The sequence below is a fragment of the Phocoena phocoena genome, chromosome 1, assembly GCF_963924675.1.
Source record: "Phocoena phocoena chromosome 1, mPhoPho1.1, whole genome shotgun sequence".
NCBI classification, from domain to species: Eukaryota; Metazoa; Chordata; class Mammalia; order Artiodactyla; family Phocoenidae; genus Phocoena; species Phocoena phocoena.
In genome coordinates, this window is record NC_089219.1 from 91,591,533 (window position 1) to 91,612,635 (window position 21,103).

Here is a 21,103-nt window from a genome sequence, read left to right on the forward strand (position 1 = left end):
CTTCTCTGTTATCTTCTGGAAATATAAAATATGCCACTATGTATTTGTCAGCAGATGTCTATTGATTACTTACTTAACATATGCCTTGCACTGTGTAGAGCCTTAGTATACTTTGGGTGAGCAATCTATGAATATAGACATATATTTTGTATAACTGGATTTATTCATAAAATTTTTGGTAAACTGTGATTGTTAAGAGGCTTTAAAAATTTATAACATGTTTTCATTTTTCCTCGCTTAAGGAAAAATGTTTAAAATTTATTTTAACCAAATTCTTCTTTACTACATTTTACTGTGCTTGTTTTGCTTTCAAATTTCACAAACTTAACTCTGGAGAAGTAGAGCTGTGACTAGTGGTGTTTGAACTTGCTCTGTGGAAGCACTATATCTGATCCTGTGGAAGATCCAAGAAAGCCTAGACAAGATCTATTCTAAATATTATTCATAATCATAATGGAGATAAGCTATGTATAAGGTATCAGTTGTCACCCCTTGATTGTTTAAGCTACTTCAGAGTATAGTATTTGAAAACTGTTCTCAAGTATCTTTTTTATATAATGATGCTTTCCAACAATCATGCACAAAATATTTTTAAGTAAAAGTACTTAAGTCCAGGTTCTCTTTAATAATTAGAATATGAATCAAAATAATTTTACTACATTCGTAAGGTCTTTTGAATATTAGTCAAGAAAAGAGCAATAAAGTTACAAAGATTATATTTAGTGTATTTTGTTTAACTTGGAATCAAAGTTCAGTCATTTGGGCAACTAATAATTTTTTTAGTAAAACATATCTTTAAAAATTGCAATTAAGTAAATTCCAAATTCCTTCAAACAAAGGTGAAAGTTGAGCAAGGAGATTTGTAACTCGAGCTTTTGTCAGATTGATTATATCTTATTTGATGGCTTAGAGATTATACTTATGCCATATAAATCATTTTATAATTTATAAGCTCAATACAAATTTGTTTAACAAAAGCAGTTGTAGATAGCTATGCTTCTACACAAAGAAATCTTTTCTACTTTTCTTTCCTCCAATGTAGAATGACCAAACTAATGGAACTAGCAAATCTTCACCCCAAAAGACCAAAAACAATAAAGCAGCACCATGTGAGAAAAAAGAGAAAAATAAAGGATATGTTGAATATACCATCATCTGCTTCACACGGGTAATTTTGTTTTGGATTATAAGATAAGGGTTTTGTATGTACTTTGTCTGATTGCTTAACTCAAATCATACCTCACTCTGACTTTTATTTCATCAGTCCACTGGTTTACCAGTGACTGATTATTTGCCAAATTCACAAGTATCCTTAATTCTCAAAGTTGACCAGCATTTGATACTATTGACTACCCCAGGTTTCAAAATTGTCCACCCTTAATTTTACATTCTCTTTTATTTCTCATCTTACTTTCTCTCTTCCTTCCTACTTTTTTCTTTTGTGACTTTCTCTGACTCACTTGCTTTTTTTTAAAATACTGGATTCCATATACTCCTGTCCATTGTCATTTTCTGTTCATATATTTATACTCCTTGTTAATATCATTAATTTTTTTATGGTTCACCTGTTGCAGCTAATAGATTCCAAATCTCCATCTCTAGATTTAACCTCCTGAGATCTAAAGTCTTCATTTCCAGCTTCCTATTTGCATACTCAGAGTGTCTTGTAGGCACTTAAGACATTATCCAACACAAAATTCATTTACTTTCCTTTCATTATCTCTTTCTCCTCCTGCATTCACAGTTTTGATGATGGCATCCATCACCAGTGTGTTTATATGAAATTTTGTTAATTTCTCCTAACTCCACTACCTGATACCAAACATTTTTTTACTGCAAAGTACCCTACCTGGTAAAAGTTCACATGGCTTAGCACACAGGACCCACCTTTAAATATTTATCAAATATGTGATAAGTTCTCTGCTAAATATTATGTGGTTTGGATCATTCTTCCAAAGCTCAATGCTATCTTTTCAAACAGTGAGTTAATAGTCTTATAGGTAAGTAAGCCATATGCACAGATGACTGTTGCATTAGCAGTTATAATAAATGACATAAGAAGAAGATGTAATTAAGAATGAAGTGTTATGAGGAAGGAGAGGTCACAGCCAGTCAAGAAATTGGAAAGACTTTAAGAGAGAGGAGACATTTGAGCTGGGCTTGAAGGATGAGAGGCAAAACTTAGGCAGGGAAGAGATATCCAGTGTGAATGAAAAAGTGAGTTTCCAGAGGTAGGAAAATTTGGTGCGTAGGAATAGAAATGATGAAAGGGAAAGCTGGAAGGATGTGGAGAGATCTGCCTTAAATGTTAAGTTATGGTGTTTGAATACATTGAGGGAGCCATTGTAACGCCACTGATATTAAAAACAATTAAGAATTTCTGTCAGACTTTGTCACCTTGTAATAAACTTTCCAGGAAAATTATGTAGATGTTGGGTGATGGTCAGGGCTGTGGGTACGAAAGAATTTTATTAGGTATAAATTAACTTCCGACTATGTCTTAAACTTTCAGTTAGAGTAGAGAAATTGCCAGTGAAATAGTACTTATTACTGTGTATTTCATTTGAAATATATTGTCCTTTTTTTCCTTTTTCACCGATTATCTGACATTTTGCTTAACAAATTTTCTTTGAAATTATGGCAGAAATTTTACTTGCCTTTTTGCCATGGAATTCTATGTATTTTAATATCTTAATCAGATGAAAATTACCATTAATTGCAGTTTTAATTTTATTCAGCTTTTCTACAATGTAAATTTCCCTTGAACTTGTAAGTAACTTTATAAATGAGGAAGAAGTTTGTTAAAATTATCTTTTTACATTTTTAAAGGAATGGGTCTTTGGGTTTTTTAAAATTATTATTTCATGTTAAGTATACATAATATGATGCATATTTCCCACCTATGTATGTTTTGACACCACAGTCCCATGCTTTTGATCTGTAGCAGCACCAAACAATTAAAAATTAATACAGTTGACCCTTCAACAGCACGGGTTTGAACTGTGTGGGTCCACTTATATGCAGACTTTTTCTCAATAAATACTACAGTACTACATGATTTGAGGTTGGTTGAATCCCTAGATATGTATCCACAGATATAGAGGAACCATGGATATGGAAGGCTGATGAAGTTATATACAGCTTTTCAACTGCTGCAGGGTTGGGGCCCTTAACCCCTAAGTTGTTCAAGGGTCAACTGTAATGTGAACCAATTAAATTTTCCAATAGCCACATTAAAAGATAAAATTAATTTTAATAATATATTTTATCCAACTGATTATATCTGAAATGTTAACATATAATTAATATAAAACGTTATTAAAACGTTTTATATTTCTTTTTTCACACAAAGTTGTTAAACTCTGGTGTATATTTTGTACTTAGAGCATAAGTACAGCAACATTTCAAATGCTTATTAGCCACATGTGGCTTGTGGCTACTGCATTGACCTGCATAGGTTTATTATATATAGTATATAGAATACAGTGCATAAAATGCTTACATTAAACATAGAATGAACTTTTTTGCTTATTGGTAAATATCCTGAAGTTTAGAATCAATAGTCCTAAAGTCCTATTTCTGTCATTTACTGAGTGACTTTATGCAATTTCTTAATACCCTTTAGCCTCAAACTCCTTATCTGTCTAAACTAGGAATTTAATAATACCTATATGAGAACATTTGTTAGGATTTATTGAAGTTAAATGTAAGTTACTTTGTTCAATGCCTATAGTGTGTTTTATCAGTGTTAGCTTTTTAATTTTAAAGTAAATATGAAATGTTTTACTCAAAATTTTATTTGCAATTACAAAGTAATGCTGTGATTGTTTGTAAACAGCAGTTTACATCCAGTGTTGTTACCTTCGGATGTATTTGACCAACCACAACCTGTAGGTAATAAAAAAATTGAATTCCATATATCTACCGACATGTCAACTGCATTTAAGAAAGATTTAGAGAAAGAACAAAATTATGAAGAACAAAATTGTGGTAAGCGTATTCTAGTTCTTTAACATGCTATGTAAAAATTCTTCTCAGTTTTTTTTGTATTAGAATTAAATTTTATATGTTTCTGTTTTTTTAGTATTTGTGAATATATTTAAAATATGCAATTAGGTCTTTGTTAGTGTCTTAGAATACAATCCATTTTAAGCTTTTTTATATAACTAAAATTGGAGCTTAGTGGTAAGATTGTCACAGTTACCTTTTGCTAGTAATGAACTCTAGGGTGAGGTTTAGTCTCATTTTTGCTGATGTTTACACTAAAAATGTGATAAAAGAGTTTCTTTTATTGATCTGTTTTTTCATTGCTTGTTATATGTGATGCTCTGGTTTTATTAGTACAGTTGTATTATTGGTTAGGAAAACAAGCAGTGTGATTGTTTTTTGAGTTGTAGATTTCATGTAAAATTTTTTTTAATCCAAAAGACATGGAAGATTGTTTACAAGATACTATTTGTTAAGTTTGAAGATAATGTATTGAAATTACAGATTTTTTTCTGCTTATTTTAAACATTAATTTGATGTTATACTACAGTGGCATTTCCTTGTTCTTTAATTTTTAAATTTCAGGAATAATACCAGCTTATAGAAAATATAATCAAAACAGGAGCATATAAAGTTTTAAAAAGTTAACACCTCAAACCGCACTGTTCCCTATCCCAATACTTAGAGATAACCATTGTTAATTCGGTATGAAAATAGTCCTTCCAGATCGTATCCTATACTTGTGTATAAACATTTTATTTTCCCTTACTTCTTTTTTTAAGTAGCCATCATGGATTACTTTTTTATGGCTGCATAGCACTCCATAGTATAGTTATAACAATCTTTATTTAATTATACTCTATTGATAGAAGTTGAGGTTGTTTCCGTTTTCTTTATTATTACAGCAAATTCTGGAATATACATTCTTGTACATATATCTTTGAGCACTTGTGTGAATATAGGATAGAGTTCTAGTAAGTATTGCAAATGTACTGAGTGATAAACTGTAACTGGTTTTAATTCCTGTCTCTGATGGTTAGTGAGAATGCATTGCCTTTTCAGATAGCTCCTTTTTTGTTTGTTTCAGTATTTATATTTGTATTTTTGTAAGGTTTTCTATCTTATCTCATGACTAATCACCCCTTGACACAAATTTTTATTTTTTTAAGTTTAATTTACTTAAGGACTTAGACCTTTGTGAGGGGGGGACAATTGTCCCATTCTGCATCAACGTAGAGTAATGCTGAATTAACAGTAAAAACAGTTTTAAAAGTTTTTTTTCTTACTAATGCCTTCAGGCCACAGGAGGTCTGTTGGTACGATGGCTTTCCTATGTTATGAGGAGACTTTTATAATCCTAAATATGGCATGTTATTTGCATCATTTTCACAGCTTTTTTAGGGTTTTGTTTGTTTTTTTAGGTAGTATAACTAGATTTTTTCTACTGAATGTTTAATCCTGTCCTTCCCAACCTTCTCCCCAAGTCAGTTTAATTTTTGCTGAAGCTAAGATTCATGTTTTCTGAATGCAATCCATTATGTTGCTGTGTTGTAAATTTAAAATGTATAATGGTTTTTAATTTTCCTAATTGAATAATTAGGTGTGCAAATATTCTTTTTCCTGACTTTGATTACGATTGGCTCTTTTTTTTTTTTTTTGGTGGGAAGTATAATGGATGTTTTTTAGTACCCTCAAATGGAAGTGTCTTCTTTTATGATTTTCATGTTCTAGTGGCAGAGTTGAGTAGTCATGATAGAAACCATATGGCCTGCAAAGCCTAAAGTATTTACTGTTTGAACCTTTATAGAAAAAGTTTGCTTATCCTTGTTTCAGAGTATTGAGAAAAACACCAAAGAGTTTTAGTGCTAGAATATATCTTAAAAATTAAAAATGGAAAAGAAAAACTGTTTTGAAGGGAGGGATTTTTAATGGCTGATGTCAATGTTAACTCTTAGACTTACCTGCTTCTGAAGTTGATGCATCCAATATAGGATTTGGAAAAATCTTCCCAAAACCAAATTTGAGCATCGCAGAGGAGATTAAAGAAGACTCTGATGAAATGCCATCAGAATGTATTTCTAGAAGGGAGTTGGAAAAGGGCAGAATTTCTAGAGAAGGTAATTTTCATGAAATAAATGAGCATTTATTCCATTTTACATTTATTTGGCCCTTCAGAAGCAAAACAAATCTCTTCATGTTGTTTACTTTATTCAAAGCACATGCTTCAAAACATCTCTCCAGTTAATGATTTTTTTCTGTTTGTTTTTTTGTCTATACATGTATTTTTTATTTTTTTTTAACATCTTTATTGGGGTATAATTGCTTTACAATGGTGTGTTAGTTTCTGCTTTATAACAAAGTGCATCAGTTATACATATACATATGTTCCCATATCTCTTCCCTCTTGCATATTCCTCCCTCCCACCTTCCCTATCCCACCCCTCCAGATGGTCACAAAGCACCGAGCTGATATCACTGTGCTATGCGGCTGCTTCCCACTAGCCATCTACCTTATGTTTTGTAGTGTATATATGTCCATGCCTCTCTCTCGCTTTGTCACAGCTCACCCTTCCCCCTCCCCATATCCTCAAGTCCGTTCTCCAGTAGGTCTGTGTCTTTATTCCTGTTTTACCCTAGCTTCTTCATGACACTTTTTTTCTTAAATTCCATATATATGTGTTAGCATACGGTATTTGTCTTTCTCTTTCTGACTTACTTCACTCTGTATGACAGACTCTAGGTCTATCCACCTCATTACAAATAGCTCAATTTCATTTCTTTTTATGGCTGAGTAATATTCCATTGTATATATGTGCCACATCTTCTTTATCCATTCATCCGATGATGGGCACTTAGGTTGTTTCCATCTCTGGGCTATTGTAAATAGAGCTGCAGTGAACATTTTGGTACATGACTCTTTTTGAATTATGGTTTTCTCAGGGTATGTACCCAGTAGTGGGATTGCTGGGTCATATGGTAGTTCTATTTGTAGTATTTTAAGGAACCTCCATATTGTTCTCCATAGTGGCTGTACCAATTCACACTCCCACCAGCAGTGCAGGAGTGTTGCCTTTTCTCCACACCCTCTCCAGCATTTATTGTTTCTAGATTTTTTGATGATGGCCATTCTGACTGGTGTGAGATAATATCTCATGGTAGTTTTGATTTGCATTTCCCTAATGATTAATGATGTTGAGCATTGTTTCATGTGTTTGATGGAAGTCTGTATATCTTCTTTGGAGAAATGTCTATGTAGGTCTTCTGCCCATTTTTGCATTGGGTTGTTTGTTTGTTTGTTATTGAGCTGCATGAGCTGCTTGTAAATTTTGGAAATAAATCCTTTGTCAGTTGCTTCATTTGCAAATATTTTCTCCCATTCTGAGTGTTGTCTTTTGGTCTTGTTTATGGTTTCCTTTGCTGTGCAAAAGCTTTGAAGTTTCATTAGGTCCCATTTGTTTATTTTTGTTTTAATTTCCATTTCTCTAGGAGGTGGGTCAAAAAGGATCTTGCTGTGATTTATGTCATAGAGTGTTCTGCCTATGTTTTCCTCTAAGAGTTTGATAGTTTCTGGCCTTATATTTAGGTCTTTAATCCATTTTGAGCTTATTTTTGTGTATGGTGTTAGGGAGTGATCTAATCTCATACTTTTACATGTACCTGTCCAGTTTTCCCAGCACCACTAATTAAAGAGGCTGTCCTTTCTCCAGTGTACATTCCTGCCTCCTTTATCAAAGATAAGGTGACCATATGTACATGGGTTTATCTCTGGACTTTCTATCCTGTTCCATTGATCTATCTTTCTGTTTTTGTGCCAGTACCATACTGTCTTGATTATTGTAGCTTTGTAGTATAGTCTGAAGTCAGGGACCCTGATTCCTCCAGCTCCGTTTTTCGTTCTCAAGATTCCTTTGGCTATTCGGGGTCTTTTGTGTTTCCATACAAATTGTGAAAGTTTTTGTTCTACTTCTGTGGAAAATGCCAGTGGTAGTTTGATAGGGATTGCATTGAATCTGTAGATTGCTGTGGGTAGTAGAGTCATTTTCACAGTGTTGATTCTTCCAATCCAAGAACATGGTATATCTCTCCATCTATTTATATCATCTTTAATTTCTTTCATCAGTGTCGTATAATTTTCTGCATAGAGGTCTTTTGTCTCCTTAGGTAGGTTTATTCCTAGATATTTTATTCTTTTTGTTGCAATGGTAAATGGGACTGTTTTCTTGGTTTCACTTTCAGATTTTTCATCATTAGTGTATAGGAACGCAAGAGATTTCTATGCATTAATTTTGTATCCTGCAACTTTACCAAATTCATTGATTGGGTCTAGTAGTTTTCTGGTAGCATCTTTAGGATTCTCTATGTATACTGTCATGTCATCTGCAAACAGTGACAGCTTTACTTCTTCTTTTCTGATTTGGATTCCTTTTATTTCCTTTTCTTCTCTGATTGCTGTGGCTAAAACTTCCAAAACTATATTGAATAAGAGTGGTGAAACTGGGCAACATTGTCTTGTTCCTGATCTTAGTGGAAATGCTTTCAGTTTTTCACCATTGAGGATGATGTTGGCTGTGGGTTTGTCATATATGGCCTTTATTATGTTGAGGAAAGTTCCCTCTATGCCTACTTTCTGCAGGGTTTTTATCATAAATGGGTGTTGAATTTTGTCATAAGCTTTCTCTGTATCTATTGAGATGATCATATGGTTTTTATTCTTCAGTTTGTTAATATGGTTTATCACATTGATTGATTTGCGTATATTGAAGAATCCTTGCATTCCTGGAATAAACCCCACTTGATCGTGGTGTATGATCCTTTTAATGTGCTGTTGGATTCTGTTTGCTAGTATTTTGTTGAGGATTTTTGCATCTATGTTCATCAGTGATATTGGCCTGTAGTTTTCTTTCTTTGTGACATCAAGGTGATGGTGACCTCGTAGAATGAATTTGGGAGTGTCCCTCCCTCTGCTATATTTTGCAAGAGTTTGAGAAGGATAGGTGTTAGCTCTTCTCTAAATGTTTGATAGAATTCGCCTGTGAAGCCATCTGGTCGTGGGCTTTTGTTTGTTGGAAGATTTTTAACCACAGTTTCAATTTCAGTGCTTGTGATTGATCTGTTCATATTTTCTATTTCTTCCTGATTCAGTCTTGGCAGGTTGTGTATTTCTAAGAATTTGTCCATTTCTTCCAGGTTGTCCATTTTATTGGCATGGAGTTGCTTGTAGTAATCTCTCATGACCTTTTGTATTTCTGCAGTGTCTGTTGTTTCTTCTCCTTTTTCATTTCTAATTCTATTGATTTGACTCTTCTCCCTTTTTTTCTTGATGAGTCTGGCTAATGATTTATCTATTTTGTTTACCTTCTCAAAGAACCAGCTTTTAGTTTTATTGATCTTTGCTATTGTTTCCTTCATTTCTTTTTCATTTATTTCTGATCTGATTTTTATGATTTCTCCTTCTGCTATCTTTGGGTTTTTTTTGTTCTTCTTTCTCTAATTGCTTTAGGTGCAAGGCTAGGTTGTTTTTTTCGAGATGGTTCCTGTTTCTTAAGGTGGGCTTGTATTGCTATAAACTTCCCTCTTAGAACTGCTTTTGCTGCATCCCATAGGTTTTGGGTCATCGTGTCTCCATTGTCATTTGTTTCTAGGTACTTTTTATATAATATGAATATGAATATAATATGAATAATGAAGTGATCACTTCATTATTAAGTAGTGTATTGTTTAGCCTCCATGTGTTTGTATTTTTTACAGATCTTTTCCTGTAATTGATATCTAGTTTAATGGCATTGTGGTCGGGAAAGATACTTGATACAATTTCAGATTTCTTAAATTTGCCAAGGCTTGATTTGTGACCCAAGATATGATCTATCCTGGAGAATGTTCCATGAGCACTTGAGAAAAATGTGTATTCTGTTGTTTTTGGATGGAGTGTCCTATAAATATCAATTAAGTCCATTTTGTTTATTGTATCATTTAAAGCTTGTGTTTCCTTATTTATTTTCATTTTGGATGATCTGTCCATTGGTGAAAGTGGGGTGTGAAAGTCCCCTACTGTAAATGTGTTACTGTCGATTTCCCGTTTTATGGCTGTTAGTATTTGCCTTATGTATTGAGGTGCTCCTATGTTGGGTGCATAAGTATTTACAATTGTTATATCTTCTTCTTGGATCGATCCCTTGATCATTATGTAGTGTCCTTCTTTGTCTCTTCTAATAATCTTTATTTTAAAGTCTGTTTTTTCTGGTATGAGAATTGCTACTCCAGCTTTCTTTTGGTTTCCATTTGCATGGAATATCTTTTTCCATCCCCTTACTTTCAGTCTGTATGTGTCTCTAGGTCTGAAGTGGGTCTCTTGTAGACAGCATATATATGGGTCTTGTTTTTGTATCCATTCAGCCAATCTGTGTCTTTTGGTGGGAGCATTTAGTCCCTTTACATTTAAGGTAATTATCGATATGTTTGTTTCTATTCCCATTTTCTAAATTGTTTTGAGTTCGTTATTGTAGGTGTTTTCCTTCTCTTGTGTTTCTTGTCTAGAGAAGTTCTTTTAGCATTTGTTGTAAATCTGGTTTGGTGGTGCTGAACTCTCTCAGCTTTTGCTTGTCTGTAATGCTGTTAATTTCTCCATCAAATCTGAATGAGATCCTTGCTGGGTAGAGTAATCTTGGTCACAGGTTTTTCTCCTTCATCACTTTCAGTATGTCGTGCCACTCCCTTCTGGCTTGCAGTTTCTGCTGAGAGATCAGCTGTTAACCTTATGGGGATTCCCTTGTGTGTTATTTGTTGTTCTTCCCTTGCTGCTTTTAATATGCTTTCTTTATATTTAATTTTTGACAGTTTGATTAATATGTGTCTTGGCGTATTTCTCCTTGGATTTATCCTGTATGGGACTCTGTGTGCTTCCTGGACTTGACTAACTATTTCCTTTCCTATATTAGGGAAGTTTTCAACTATAATCTCTTCAAGTATTTTCTCAGTCCCTTTCTTTTTCTCTTCTTCTTCTGGAACCCCTATAATTCGAATGTTGGTGCGTTTAATGTTGTCCCAGAGGTCTCTGAGACTGTCCTCAGTTCTTTTCATTCTTTTTTCTGCTCTGCAGTAGTTATTTCCACTATTTTATCTTCCAGGTCACTTATCCGTTCTTCTGCCTCAGTTATTCTGCTATTGATCCCATCTAGAGTATTTTTCATTTCATTTATTGTGGTGTTCATCATTGTTTGTTTCATCTTTAGTTCTTCTAGGTCCTTGTTAAATGTTTCTTGCATTTTGTCTATTCTATTTCCAAGATTTTGGATCATCTTTACTATCATTTTTCTGAATTCTTTTTTTCAGGTAGACTGCCTATTGCCTCTTCATTTGTTAGGTCTGGTGCATTTTTAATCTTGTTCCTTCATCTGCTGTGTGTTCTTCTGACTTCTCATTTTGCTTATCTTACTGTGTTTGGGGTCTACTTTTTGCAGGCTGCATGTTCGTAGTTCCCGTTGTTTTTGATGTCTGTCCCCAGTGGCTAAGGTTGGTTCAGTGGGTTGTGTAGGCTTCCTGGAAGAGGGGACTAGTGCCTGTGTTCTGGTGGATGAGGCTGGATCATGTCTCTCTGGTGGGCAGGTCCATGTCTGGTGGTGTGTTTTGGGGTGTCTTTGGACTTATTATGATTTTAGGCAGCCTCTCTGCTAATGGGTGGGGTTGTGTTCCTGTTTTGCTAGTTGTTTGGCATAGGGTGTCCAGCACTGTAGCTTGCTGGTCGTTGAGTGAAGCTGGGTGCTGGTGTTGAGATGGAGATCTCTGGGAGATTTTCGCCTTTTGATATTATGTGGAGCTGGGAGGTCTCTTGTTGACCAGTGTCCTCAAGTTGGCTCTCCCACCTCAGAGGCACAGCACTGACTCCTGGCTGCAGCACCAAGAGCCTTTTATCCACACGGCTCAGAATAAAAGGGAGAAAAAGTAGAGAGAAAGAATTAGTAGTAGTAGGAAGAAAGAAAGAAAAAGAGAGAGAGAGCGAGGGAGGGAGGGAGGGAGGAAGGAAAGAAAGAGAGGTAGGGAGGGAGGAAGGAAAGAAAGAAAGGGAGGGAGGGAGGGACAGTGGGAGGAAGGAAGGAAGGAGGGAAGGAAGCAAAAAAGGAAGAAGATAAAATTAAAGTAAAATATAATAGTTATTAAAGTAGAAAATATTAAGTAAAAAAAAAAAAAACGGACGGCTAGAACCTTAGGACAAATGGTGGAAGCAAAGCTATACAGACAAAATCTCACACAGAAGCATACACATACACACTCACAAAAAGAGGAAAAGGAAAGAATCATAAATCTTGCTCTTAAAGTCCACCTCCTCAATTTGGGATGATTCGTTGTCGGAAGGAAGGAAGGGAGGGAGGGAGGAAGGGAAAGAAAGAGGATAAAGTAAACTAAAATAAAGTTATAAAAATTAATTATTAAGAAAAAAATTTAAAAAAAACAACAGATGGATAGAACCCTAGGACAAATGGTGGAAGCAAAGCTATACAGAAAAAATCTCACACAGAAGCATACAGATACACACTCACAAAAAGAGGAAAAGGGGAAAAAATCATAAATCTCAAAGTCCACCTCCTCAATTTGGGATGATTCGCTGTCTATTCATGTATCCCACAGATGCAGGGTACATCAAGTTGATTGTGGAGCTTTAATCCGCTGCTTCTGAGGCTGCTGGGAGAGATTTCCCTTTCTCTTCTTTGTTCTCACAGCTCCCAGGGGCTCAGCTTTGGATTTGGCCCCGCCCCTGCATGTAGGTCGCCGGAGGGCGTCTGTTCTTCGCTCAGACATGACGGGGTTAAAGGAGCCGCTGATTCGGGGGCTCTGGCTCACTCAGGCCAGGGGGAAGGAGGGGCGCGGATTGCGGGGTGAACCTGCGGCGCCAGAGGCCGGCATGACGTTGCACCAACCTGAGGCCTGCTGTGCATTCTTCCGGGGAAGTTGTCCCTGGATCCTGGGAACCTGGCCATGGCGGGCTGCACAGGCTCCCTGGAAGAGGGGTGTGGATAGTGACCTGTGCTCACACACAGGCCCCTTGGTGGCGGCAGCAGCAGCCTTAGCGTCTCCCGCCCGTCTCTGGAGTCCGTGCTTTTAGCCGTGGCTCTGTGGCGTTCCTTTAAGCAGCACTCGTAATCCCCTCTCCTCGTGCACCAGGAAACAAAGAAGGAAGAAAAAGTTTCTTGCCTCTTCGGCAGCTCCAGACCTTTTCCCGGACTCCCTCCCAGCTAGCCCCAGCTAGCCGTGGTGCACTAATTCCTTCAAGCTGTGTTCACACAGCCAACCCCAGTCCTCCCCTGGTGCTCTGACCAAAGCCCGAGCCTCAGCTCGCAGCCCCGTCCGCCCCGGCGGGTGAGCAGACAAGCCTCTCAGGCTGGTGAGTGCTGGTCGGCACCGATCCTCTGTGCGGGAATCTCCCCGCTTTGCCCTCCGCACCTCTGTTGCTGTGCTCTCCTCTCCCGTCCGCCACCCACAGTCTCCGCCCGTGAAGGGGCTTCCTAGTGTGTGGAAACCTTTCCTCCTTCACAGCTCCCTCCCACTGGTGCAGGTCCCGTCCCTATTCTTTTGTCTCTGTTTTTTCTTTTGCCCTACCCAGGTACGTGGGGAGTTTCTTGCCTTTTGGGAGGTCTGAGGTCTTCTGCCAGCATTCAGTAGGTGTTCTGTAGGAGTGTTCCACGTGTAGATGTATTTCTGGTGTATCTGTGGGGAGGAAGATGATCACCATGTCTTACTCTTCTGCCATCTTCAGAACACCCTCCAGTTAATGTTTTTAATCACCACTTTTGGGTTTTAGTACTCATACTTTATAGGGAGGAAAAGTATCTCTCAGTATAATGTTTCCAGTCTATATTTGTTTGTAAGAATATTTTCATTCCTGAAACTTATATGACATGTTAAATCAGTGTGGCCCACAGTCTGGAATTCTGTATTCTGGTTACAGTTGACAGACCAACACAGTACTGTATCTGAGATGTATGCAGAGCAATTATTTGTCAAAAAAAAAAAAAAATAATTTTAATTATTTGGTGATTAAAAGCCTGTGTTTATGAATTTTATATCCTAATGTGATAGTTTTTTACTTCTTAACGGAGTTTTCTTGTTTTAGTATATTTTAGGAAAATATTTAGGGGTTTTAGATTGACATGTAACATATTATAATTTTTCCCATAATGGAAACAGGCTTCCAACTGACATATTTTTGCCTAGAACATCTAGTTGTCAGGAAAGATGGTTATTGTCACTAAATAGGAGTAGCTGTATAGAAATTCAGAAGCCACAGTTTCCCTGAAATACTTTATTATTACATTTGAGTACTTTATTTTTACATTTGAATATATTGGTGCTAGTAGTTTGGGAGATTGACTTTAAGCAAAATAATTACACAAATATTTGGTAGCATCTTTATTTGCTTTAGTTTTTTTAATAAAGTAACTCATCTTAAAGTTAAGCTTTACAGAGTTTTAACAGAAATATCTTATTGGATAAATTTTAGTTATTCTAGATGCCTGAAAGTTTTAAACTTTTCTTCATATTACCACTTTAGATTTTCAATGGGTATTTTATCCCATTAGTAACATTGCCATTAATTTGTATGGTTTTAACATTTTCTTAATGCTTATTTTGTCTACTTAACAGATATATTTGAATGTCATTTTACTTTTTCTTTGAAAAATTGATGAAACTGTCTTAATTTTATATCCTTGTTTTGTTTTTATATAAGAAATGGAAACACTTTCAGTTTTTAGAAGTTATGAACCTGGTGAACCAAACTGTAGAATTTATGTAAAGAATTTAGCTAAACAAGTTCAAGAAAAGGTAAGTTGAAATTTATAAATTGGTTTTATTATTTTACATGTGTTTCCCCTGGCTTTCCTTATTAGTCTTTTCCTTTTTAAAATTCTAGGACCTTAAATTTATTTTTGGAAGATACGTTGACTTTTCGTCAGAAACACAACGCATAATGTAAGTGTCATGTATATTCTCAAATTGTGTTTTGTTTTTAATCTGTTAGAAATTAGCCCTTTTTTAAACATCATTTTCCCTTTAGAGATTAAAATTATATGAAGAAATTGCTCTTATCTTTTAGACATCTAGAGCAAGAGTCAACAAACTTCTTTTTAAATTGACAGTAAAAATTTAATATTTTTATACTAAAATATTACGATGTCTGTTGCAGCTACTCAGTTTTGTCTTTGTTGCATTAAAGCGGCTGTAAACAATACATAAATGAATATTAATGGCTGTGTTCCAGTAAAGCATTATTTATAGAAACAGGCCTCAATCCCTAGCTCTAAAGCAGTGGTTCTCAAACTTTAACCTGTGTAAGAGCTTATTAAAACCATGTCCTTGATATATCCCTAGACAGTCTGATATTCCAGGTTGAGATAGGGCCCATGAATTTGTGTTTCTAAAATGTGTATGGATGATGACTAAGCTGCTGGTCCAAAGAATACATTTTGAAAACTAGCATTTTAATGACTCATCCAGGAATATATAGCAGTCAGGCAGAGTTTTTTAGATTCTTACCATGGCAATAACTTCTCTTCGTTCAGTTGGGAAGGCTTCCAGTTTTATGAGTGCAAAAGAGAGGATATGATTTGTAAATGATATAAAAGCTAATGTTTGGAGTTAGAATTTCATTCTTTAAAATTTTATAATTGGTTAACTCTAAAGTATGTAAGACCATGGCCATATAAATTAGAAGTAAAGAAAATTAGAAGAGGTAAGGAGAGAGACTTTTGAATGGAGGTAAATTAGAGAAATGACTAGTTAATTTTGCTTTAATCTTCATGTGAAACTAAATTTTTTTTTTTTTCTTGGCGGTACGTGGGCCTCTCACTGCCATGGCCTCTCCCATCGTGGAGCACAGGTTCCGGACGCACAGGCCCAGAGTCCATGGCTCACAGGCCCAGCCGCTCCGCGGCATGTGGGATCCTCCTGGACCGGGGCACGAACCCGTGTCCCCTGCATCAGCAGGCGGACTCCCAACCACTGCGCCACCAGGGAAGCCCGAAACTAATATTTTTAAAGTCTTATCTGGGCTATGTACCTTTTTATATAGGCATGCACAGTGAGCACCATGTCTTAAAAACCATGTCCATATTATATTCATTAGTGACAGATATATCTTATCAGGATACCAAAAGTTTATGTTGCTGGCCATGCAAAATACTGGCCGTTTTTCTTGTTGCCGCCTTTGAATCATGATTGTAAGGGGAAAAATTTTTTAAATAGATAATGTGTGTGTGTATATATATATAAATATATGTATGTGTCACATAGATATATATATGTATCGTGTCTGTATATATATATATATATATACGTGCACACATATATATATATATATATATATATATATCATGTATATACTTTCTATTTCCAGTATTGCCTGCCATTAGAATTTGAAGGGAAAAGAAAATTCTATATTGAGAAAGCTGTACACATCAAAATGATAAATTAATAATTGTCTCCTGTTGGACTAGTCATGTGAATTTGTTAAAAAAGAATTTACCTGCATTTTTTGATACTTTAAACATTCTTTATATGCTTTTGCTAGTCCCATAGACTAAATGGTAGGCAGTACTTTAGTTATAAGTTAGTCTGTTTTTTTAAGTAGTTTGAGTATAGTTTCCTCCCCCAAAATGTTGAAAAATGAATACAGTAGGAGAATAGAAGACTACACTTGGAATACGAATTCTGGTTTGTGTTTTTGGCTTTAACTTTAGCGATCGGTATGACCTTGAAGAAGTCACTCCGTCTCTACACATCATCTGTTAAATGGTGGGTTTTGACTACACGATCAGTGAAGTCCCTTCCTACTCTGAAATTCCGGGTTACTTTTCCATAGTTCCTGTCAGCCCTTTTATTCTTGGTCGTATAGTTGTTTTTTTTACTTGAGTAAATATCAGTAGCATTAAATTGGCTGAATAAAACTGTTTAAAAATAGAGATATGAAAGAAAAACTTTGCTTTTATAGTTGCTAGTAATACGATTTTTAAATCACATATATTTATAACAGCTAAAAAAAGATAAACACATCATCAAAATAATTCTGTAAGTATTACCTACTTACAGAATCAATTTTAGAACAGAATATAAAATATAATTTTAGAAAGCCTGAGTAATGTGCTAATCAGATAGTATAGTCATTTTTATTCTGAAAGCAAATTTTTAAATTGTTCAACGCATTCCCATTGACTTCATCAGAATTCTTTGACAATTCTTTGAGTCAAAACCATTTTTTCTTCTGTGACTTCTAGGTTTGATATACGCTTGATGAAAGAAGGTCGCATGAAAGGACAAGCTTTCATTGGACTTCCAAATGAAAAAGCAGCAACAAAAGCATTAAAGGAAGCTAATGGATACATTCTTTTTGGAAAACCTATGGTGGTTGTATCCTTCAAATCTGTCTGTTCCAAGACTTATGGATCAATAGTTTTTAGGAGTAAGGGTATAATTGAAACCAATTTTTATATAATCCTTCATCTCAACAGCTGGCATTCTAGCTTGAGCATACTCAGTTATAAATATACTTAGTTGAGTCAAATGACAATGTTATTTAAATTTTTATTGGAAAATAAGCATCGTGAGGTTATTAAAATCCAGCCGTCTAAACATTTTACTTAATACAGCTTAAAATATACATACTCACGCTAAGCCTAAGATACTATGGTATCCAGAAGTACATTTGGAATCGTTAAAGATATGATTCGTTGTAGTTTTATTATCTTATATTTTATTGTATTATAATTCATATTTATGTTTGAGAATTTTAATAACAAATTATATCATTGACTTACCATCCTGCTTTCAGTAGTTAATGCAGTTTCAAACTAGAAATCAGTGGGATAAATGAAGGAGCAAAGGTCTAGGTGTAAAAAATGACTAAAAGAAAAGATACATTTTTTACTTCTTCCCCAGATCATGGACAGCTAGGAGGCAGTCAACAAATATTTGATGAATGACTGAGTAGGAAGACAAATATAGAGATAAATTAAAAACTGTACTCCTACCCTACATTAGGAAGTTCTTGACAATTCTTTAGAAAAGATTACTTTCATGTTTGTGAACAAAACCTTAATTTTTAAATATTAGCAGTTTGCTCGATCTGCTAGACCAAAACAAGATTCTAAAGAAGGAAAAAGAAAGTGTTAAAAATTATTAAAGGTAAGTGTGGAGATAACGTAATAAAAGGACAAGACTTTCTTGAGATTAAAATTAAGGAAGGATAAAAGCCTGAGAGAATAGTAATTTGTGTACCTTCTAACGTTTTTAAAGGATCCTCCCTCTGATTCTTTCTGTCTATGCAGTTAATTTCCATTAAACTTCACAATTAAAACTATGGAATAAAACTTATTTGTATGTAAAAATTAAATTTGGGGAATGAATTTCATAAGGGCATTGTATATTAGTCTTTATTTACTTTTTCTTCATAAAGTAAAGCAGTAGTTCTTAAATTTTAACATGTATTATAATCACCTAGAGGGCCTGATAAAACACAGATTACTGGGTTTCCCCTCACCCCCACCCAGAGTTTCTGATTCAGTCGGTCTGCAAGGGGTTTGGGCCTTAGGTAGTCAATCATCCCTAGTTTTCCTGTGAGTAAGGGGTTTTCCAGGATACTGGACTTTTTAATGCTAACACTGGGAAAGTGTCTGCCACACCAGGACAAGTTGGTTACCCTTGGTGGGACCTGACAATTTGCATTGCTAATTACTAATTGTACACCTCACAGAAATATGTACATATTTTTTTGGAATGAAGTATTTCATCTTTCAAATAAGTAATTTTAATTCATACTTAAGTAATTTAATGATTAAAAATGGTAGAATTAAGCATTTTATATTACATTGATTTAAGAAAGATGAGTAGAAATATATTCCTTTTGTTTTTTATTATTTTAAATCTTTCTGCCTTAGTATACTGGAAGAACATGAAGTAAGTGAGCCAGAATTACTGATGGTTACGCTGAAAAAATTATATAAAGAAAATTTTGCCTAATGTTTATTCCTTTTGGGAGGCACCTTGAATATTTGAATTTTGTTGTAAAGTGTCTATACTAGTATAGCCAGAAGTCTTACAAATACCTTAGAAGAACAGATAAAAATAAACCATTTTCAGTGTATGTTTAAAAAAATCATTTTATTTGTAAATCTAACATGAAAAATAAGAAAAAAATTAAATTGCATTCTGCTGTTCTTCTTTAGAAGCATTCCTGCGTAAATACTGCTGTAATACTGTCATACAAAGTGTATCCTTTCTTGTCGTATCCTTTTTGGGGCAGTGTTTTTTTGATTTTCCTGCAAGTGTTTTGTCTCTCCCCAACCCATTGATCCAGTTTAAGCAGTAATTTTTTTACAATGTATTGAAATGAAGTATTTTAAAAATTACCTGTGTTGATTGAACAAATCTTTTATGTGGTTTTTAGATTTGTTGCTTAATTTTCTGTGCTGTCCTTTAGGTTATGTAGTTTTTCCAGGGAAAGTTAGTGAATCAGGTCAGCTTTTTACTTGGACAATGTATACATTTGCTTTAACACAAATTTTATTCTTGTTTCTTCTATTTTGTATTTTCTAAACCTAATTCAGTAACATATATGTTTTCTTTTTTATGATGTATCTGGTTTAGGTGTTCTGTATATATCATGTGTTGTAAAATTTGATTGAGTTTTTTTTCCTATTAAAAAGTACATTTGTTAAAAATTTAAATAACTGGATTTCAATGTAAATTCCAAATAAGAGTAGCAGACCTTACATCTGAGGTTTTATTATCGAGATAGCAAGTAGAAGTATCTTTTTTCCTCTTTATTTTTCTAAGCAAAGTAAAACAAAAGGAATAAGAAAAGAGTAACAGAGAGGAGAATACATAATGTTGACTCAGGGTAGCTCAATAAGTGGAAAGAAAAATTCTGGTAGGTATGTAAGAGCAGTGGTTTCCAGACTAGTTGATAACCAGAACCACCCGAACAGTGGTTCTCAGTTTTGGCTGCATACTGGAATGACTTGTGGAACTTTTTAAAAAAATACTGACAAAAGAAACTCTCCCCCAGAGTTTTGATTCAATGGTCTGGATTGCAGCATACATATTAGGATTTTCAGATTTCCCGAAGTATTGGTTCTAATGTGCAACCAAGGTTGAGAACTACTGAGGAAGGATTTTTACACATAAAGATTCCTGGACTCTGCCCTAGAGCTAATAAATCAGAATCTCTGGAATTGGGACCAAGAATCTAATTTAAAAAGGTCCCTTAGTAGTTCTAAGGACTGACCAGTTTGGATTCTACTTGTTAGATTAAAATGGCAAGGTGGATCCGAGATACCAACCTAACCATCTAAACTTTTATAAGTAGGAAAATAAAGCACTGGAGTCTTTACATTTCTTTCTTGCAAATCCTGCTATAAATAGTACTATGAAACCAATGAAAAATTCTGTTAATCATTGTCATTCTGAGTACAAAAAGAGATACTAAAATTGCTGTTACTTTTTTCTACTGGCACAGTTAAAATGTTTTATTTTTTAATGTTATAAATCAGTTTCTGTGTAAGCTGTTTATTTAGACAATTAAAATTTTGTACTGACATGATTCACTAATTTTCTAAATATAAATGTTTTAGCTTTTAGTTATTTTAAAACTAAACTGTTTTATAATCATGATTATTTTTAATGAATTTCTATGGTATTTTAGGTTCCATTTGAATTTTTCATATCTCTCAAGTGCTTTCCAACTTTGTGGAGATGAAATTGACCACCTGGACTATGGAACTGTGCGTAACAGCTTTTAAAGTGTATTTAAAAATTAAAACTATATGCATTTAAATCAGTTTATTAGAGATATATCACATGTATTTTAATCATCTTCCTCATATATAATAAATTATTTTCTTTCCAATATAATAATGATCTTAATTTTTCTTTATGTTTTATACATCAAAGAAAGTATAATTTGATAATTACATAACTTTTTTATTAAGTGGCTTTATATTAAATATAAATTTTCTTTTATGATTACAAATATTGCCCATTTTCATTCTTACCAGGATACTGATGCACTTGACATTTTTTTTATAGTAATCTTATTTCTTGTAATTATTCTAGGAGTGGTTTTGATTGGCTG

General features: G+C 34.5%; 1 protein-coding gene across 2 annotated transcripts in view; it reads left to right on the forward strand.

The window, feature by feature from the left end:
* The window catches only part of RNPC3 (RNA binding region (RNP1, RRM) containing 3), a 34,420-nt gene extending 13,540 nt beyond the window's left edge, over positions 1-20,880 (forward strand). The window contains exons 8-15 of one of the 2 annotated variants that reach the window (XM_065885195.1): positions 1,043-1,168; positions 3,842-3,990; positions 5,943-6,104; positions 14,708-14,802; positions 14,891-14,949; positions 17,250-17,382; positions 18,085-18,156; positions 20,675-20,880. In XM_065885195.1, coding sequence (XP_065741267.1) covers positions 1,043-1,168; positions 3,842-3,990; positions 5,943-6,104; positions 14,708-14,802; positions 14,891-14,949; positions 17,250-17,382; positions 18,085-18,144 — 784 coding nt within the window. In that variant the 3' untranslated portion in view covers positions 18,145-18,156; positions 20,675-20,880. Of the gene's footprint in view, positions 1-1,042; positions 1,169-3,838; positions 3,991-5,942; positions 6,105-14,707; positions 14,803-14,890; positions 14,950-17,249; positions 17,383-18,084; positions 18,157-20,674 lie in introns of those variants that run through there. The other variant, XM_065885186.1, reaches the window with a different exon arrangement.
* The last annotated feature ends 223 nt before the right edge of the window (positions 20,881-21,103 follow it).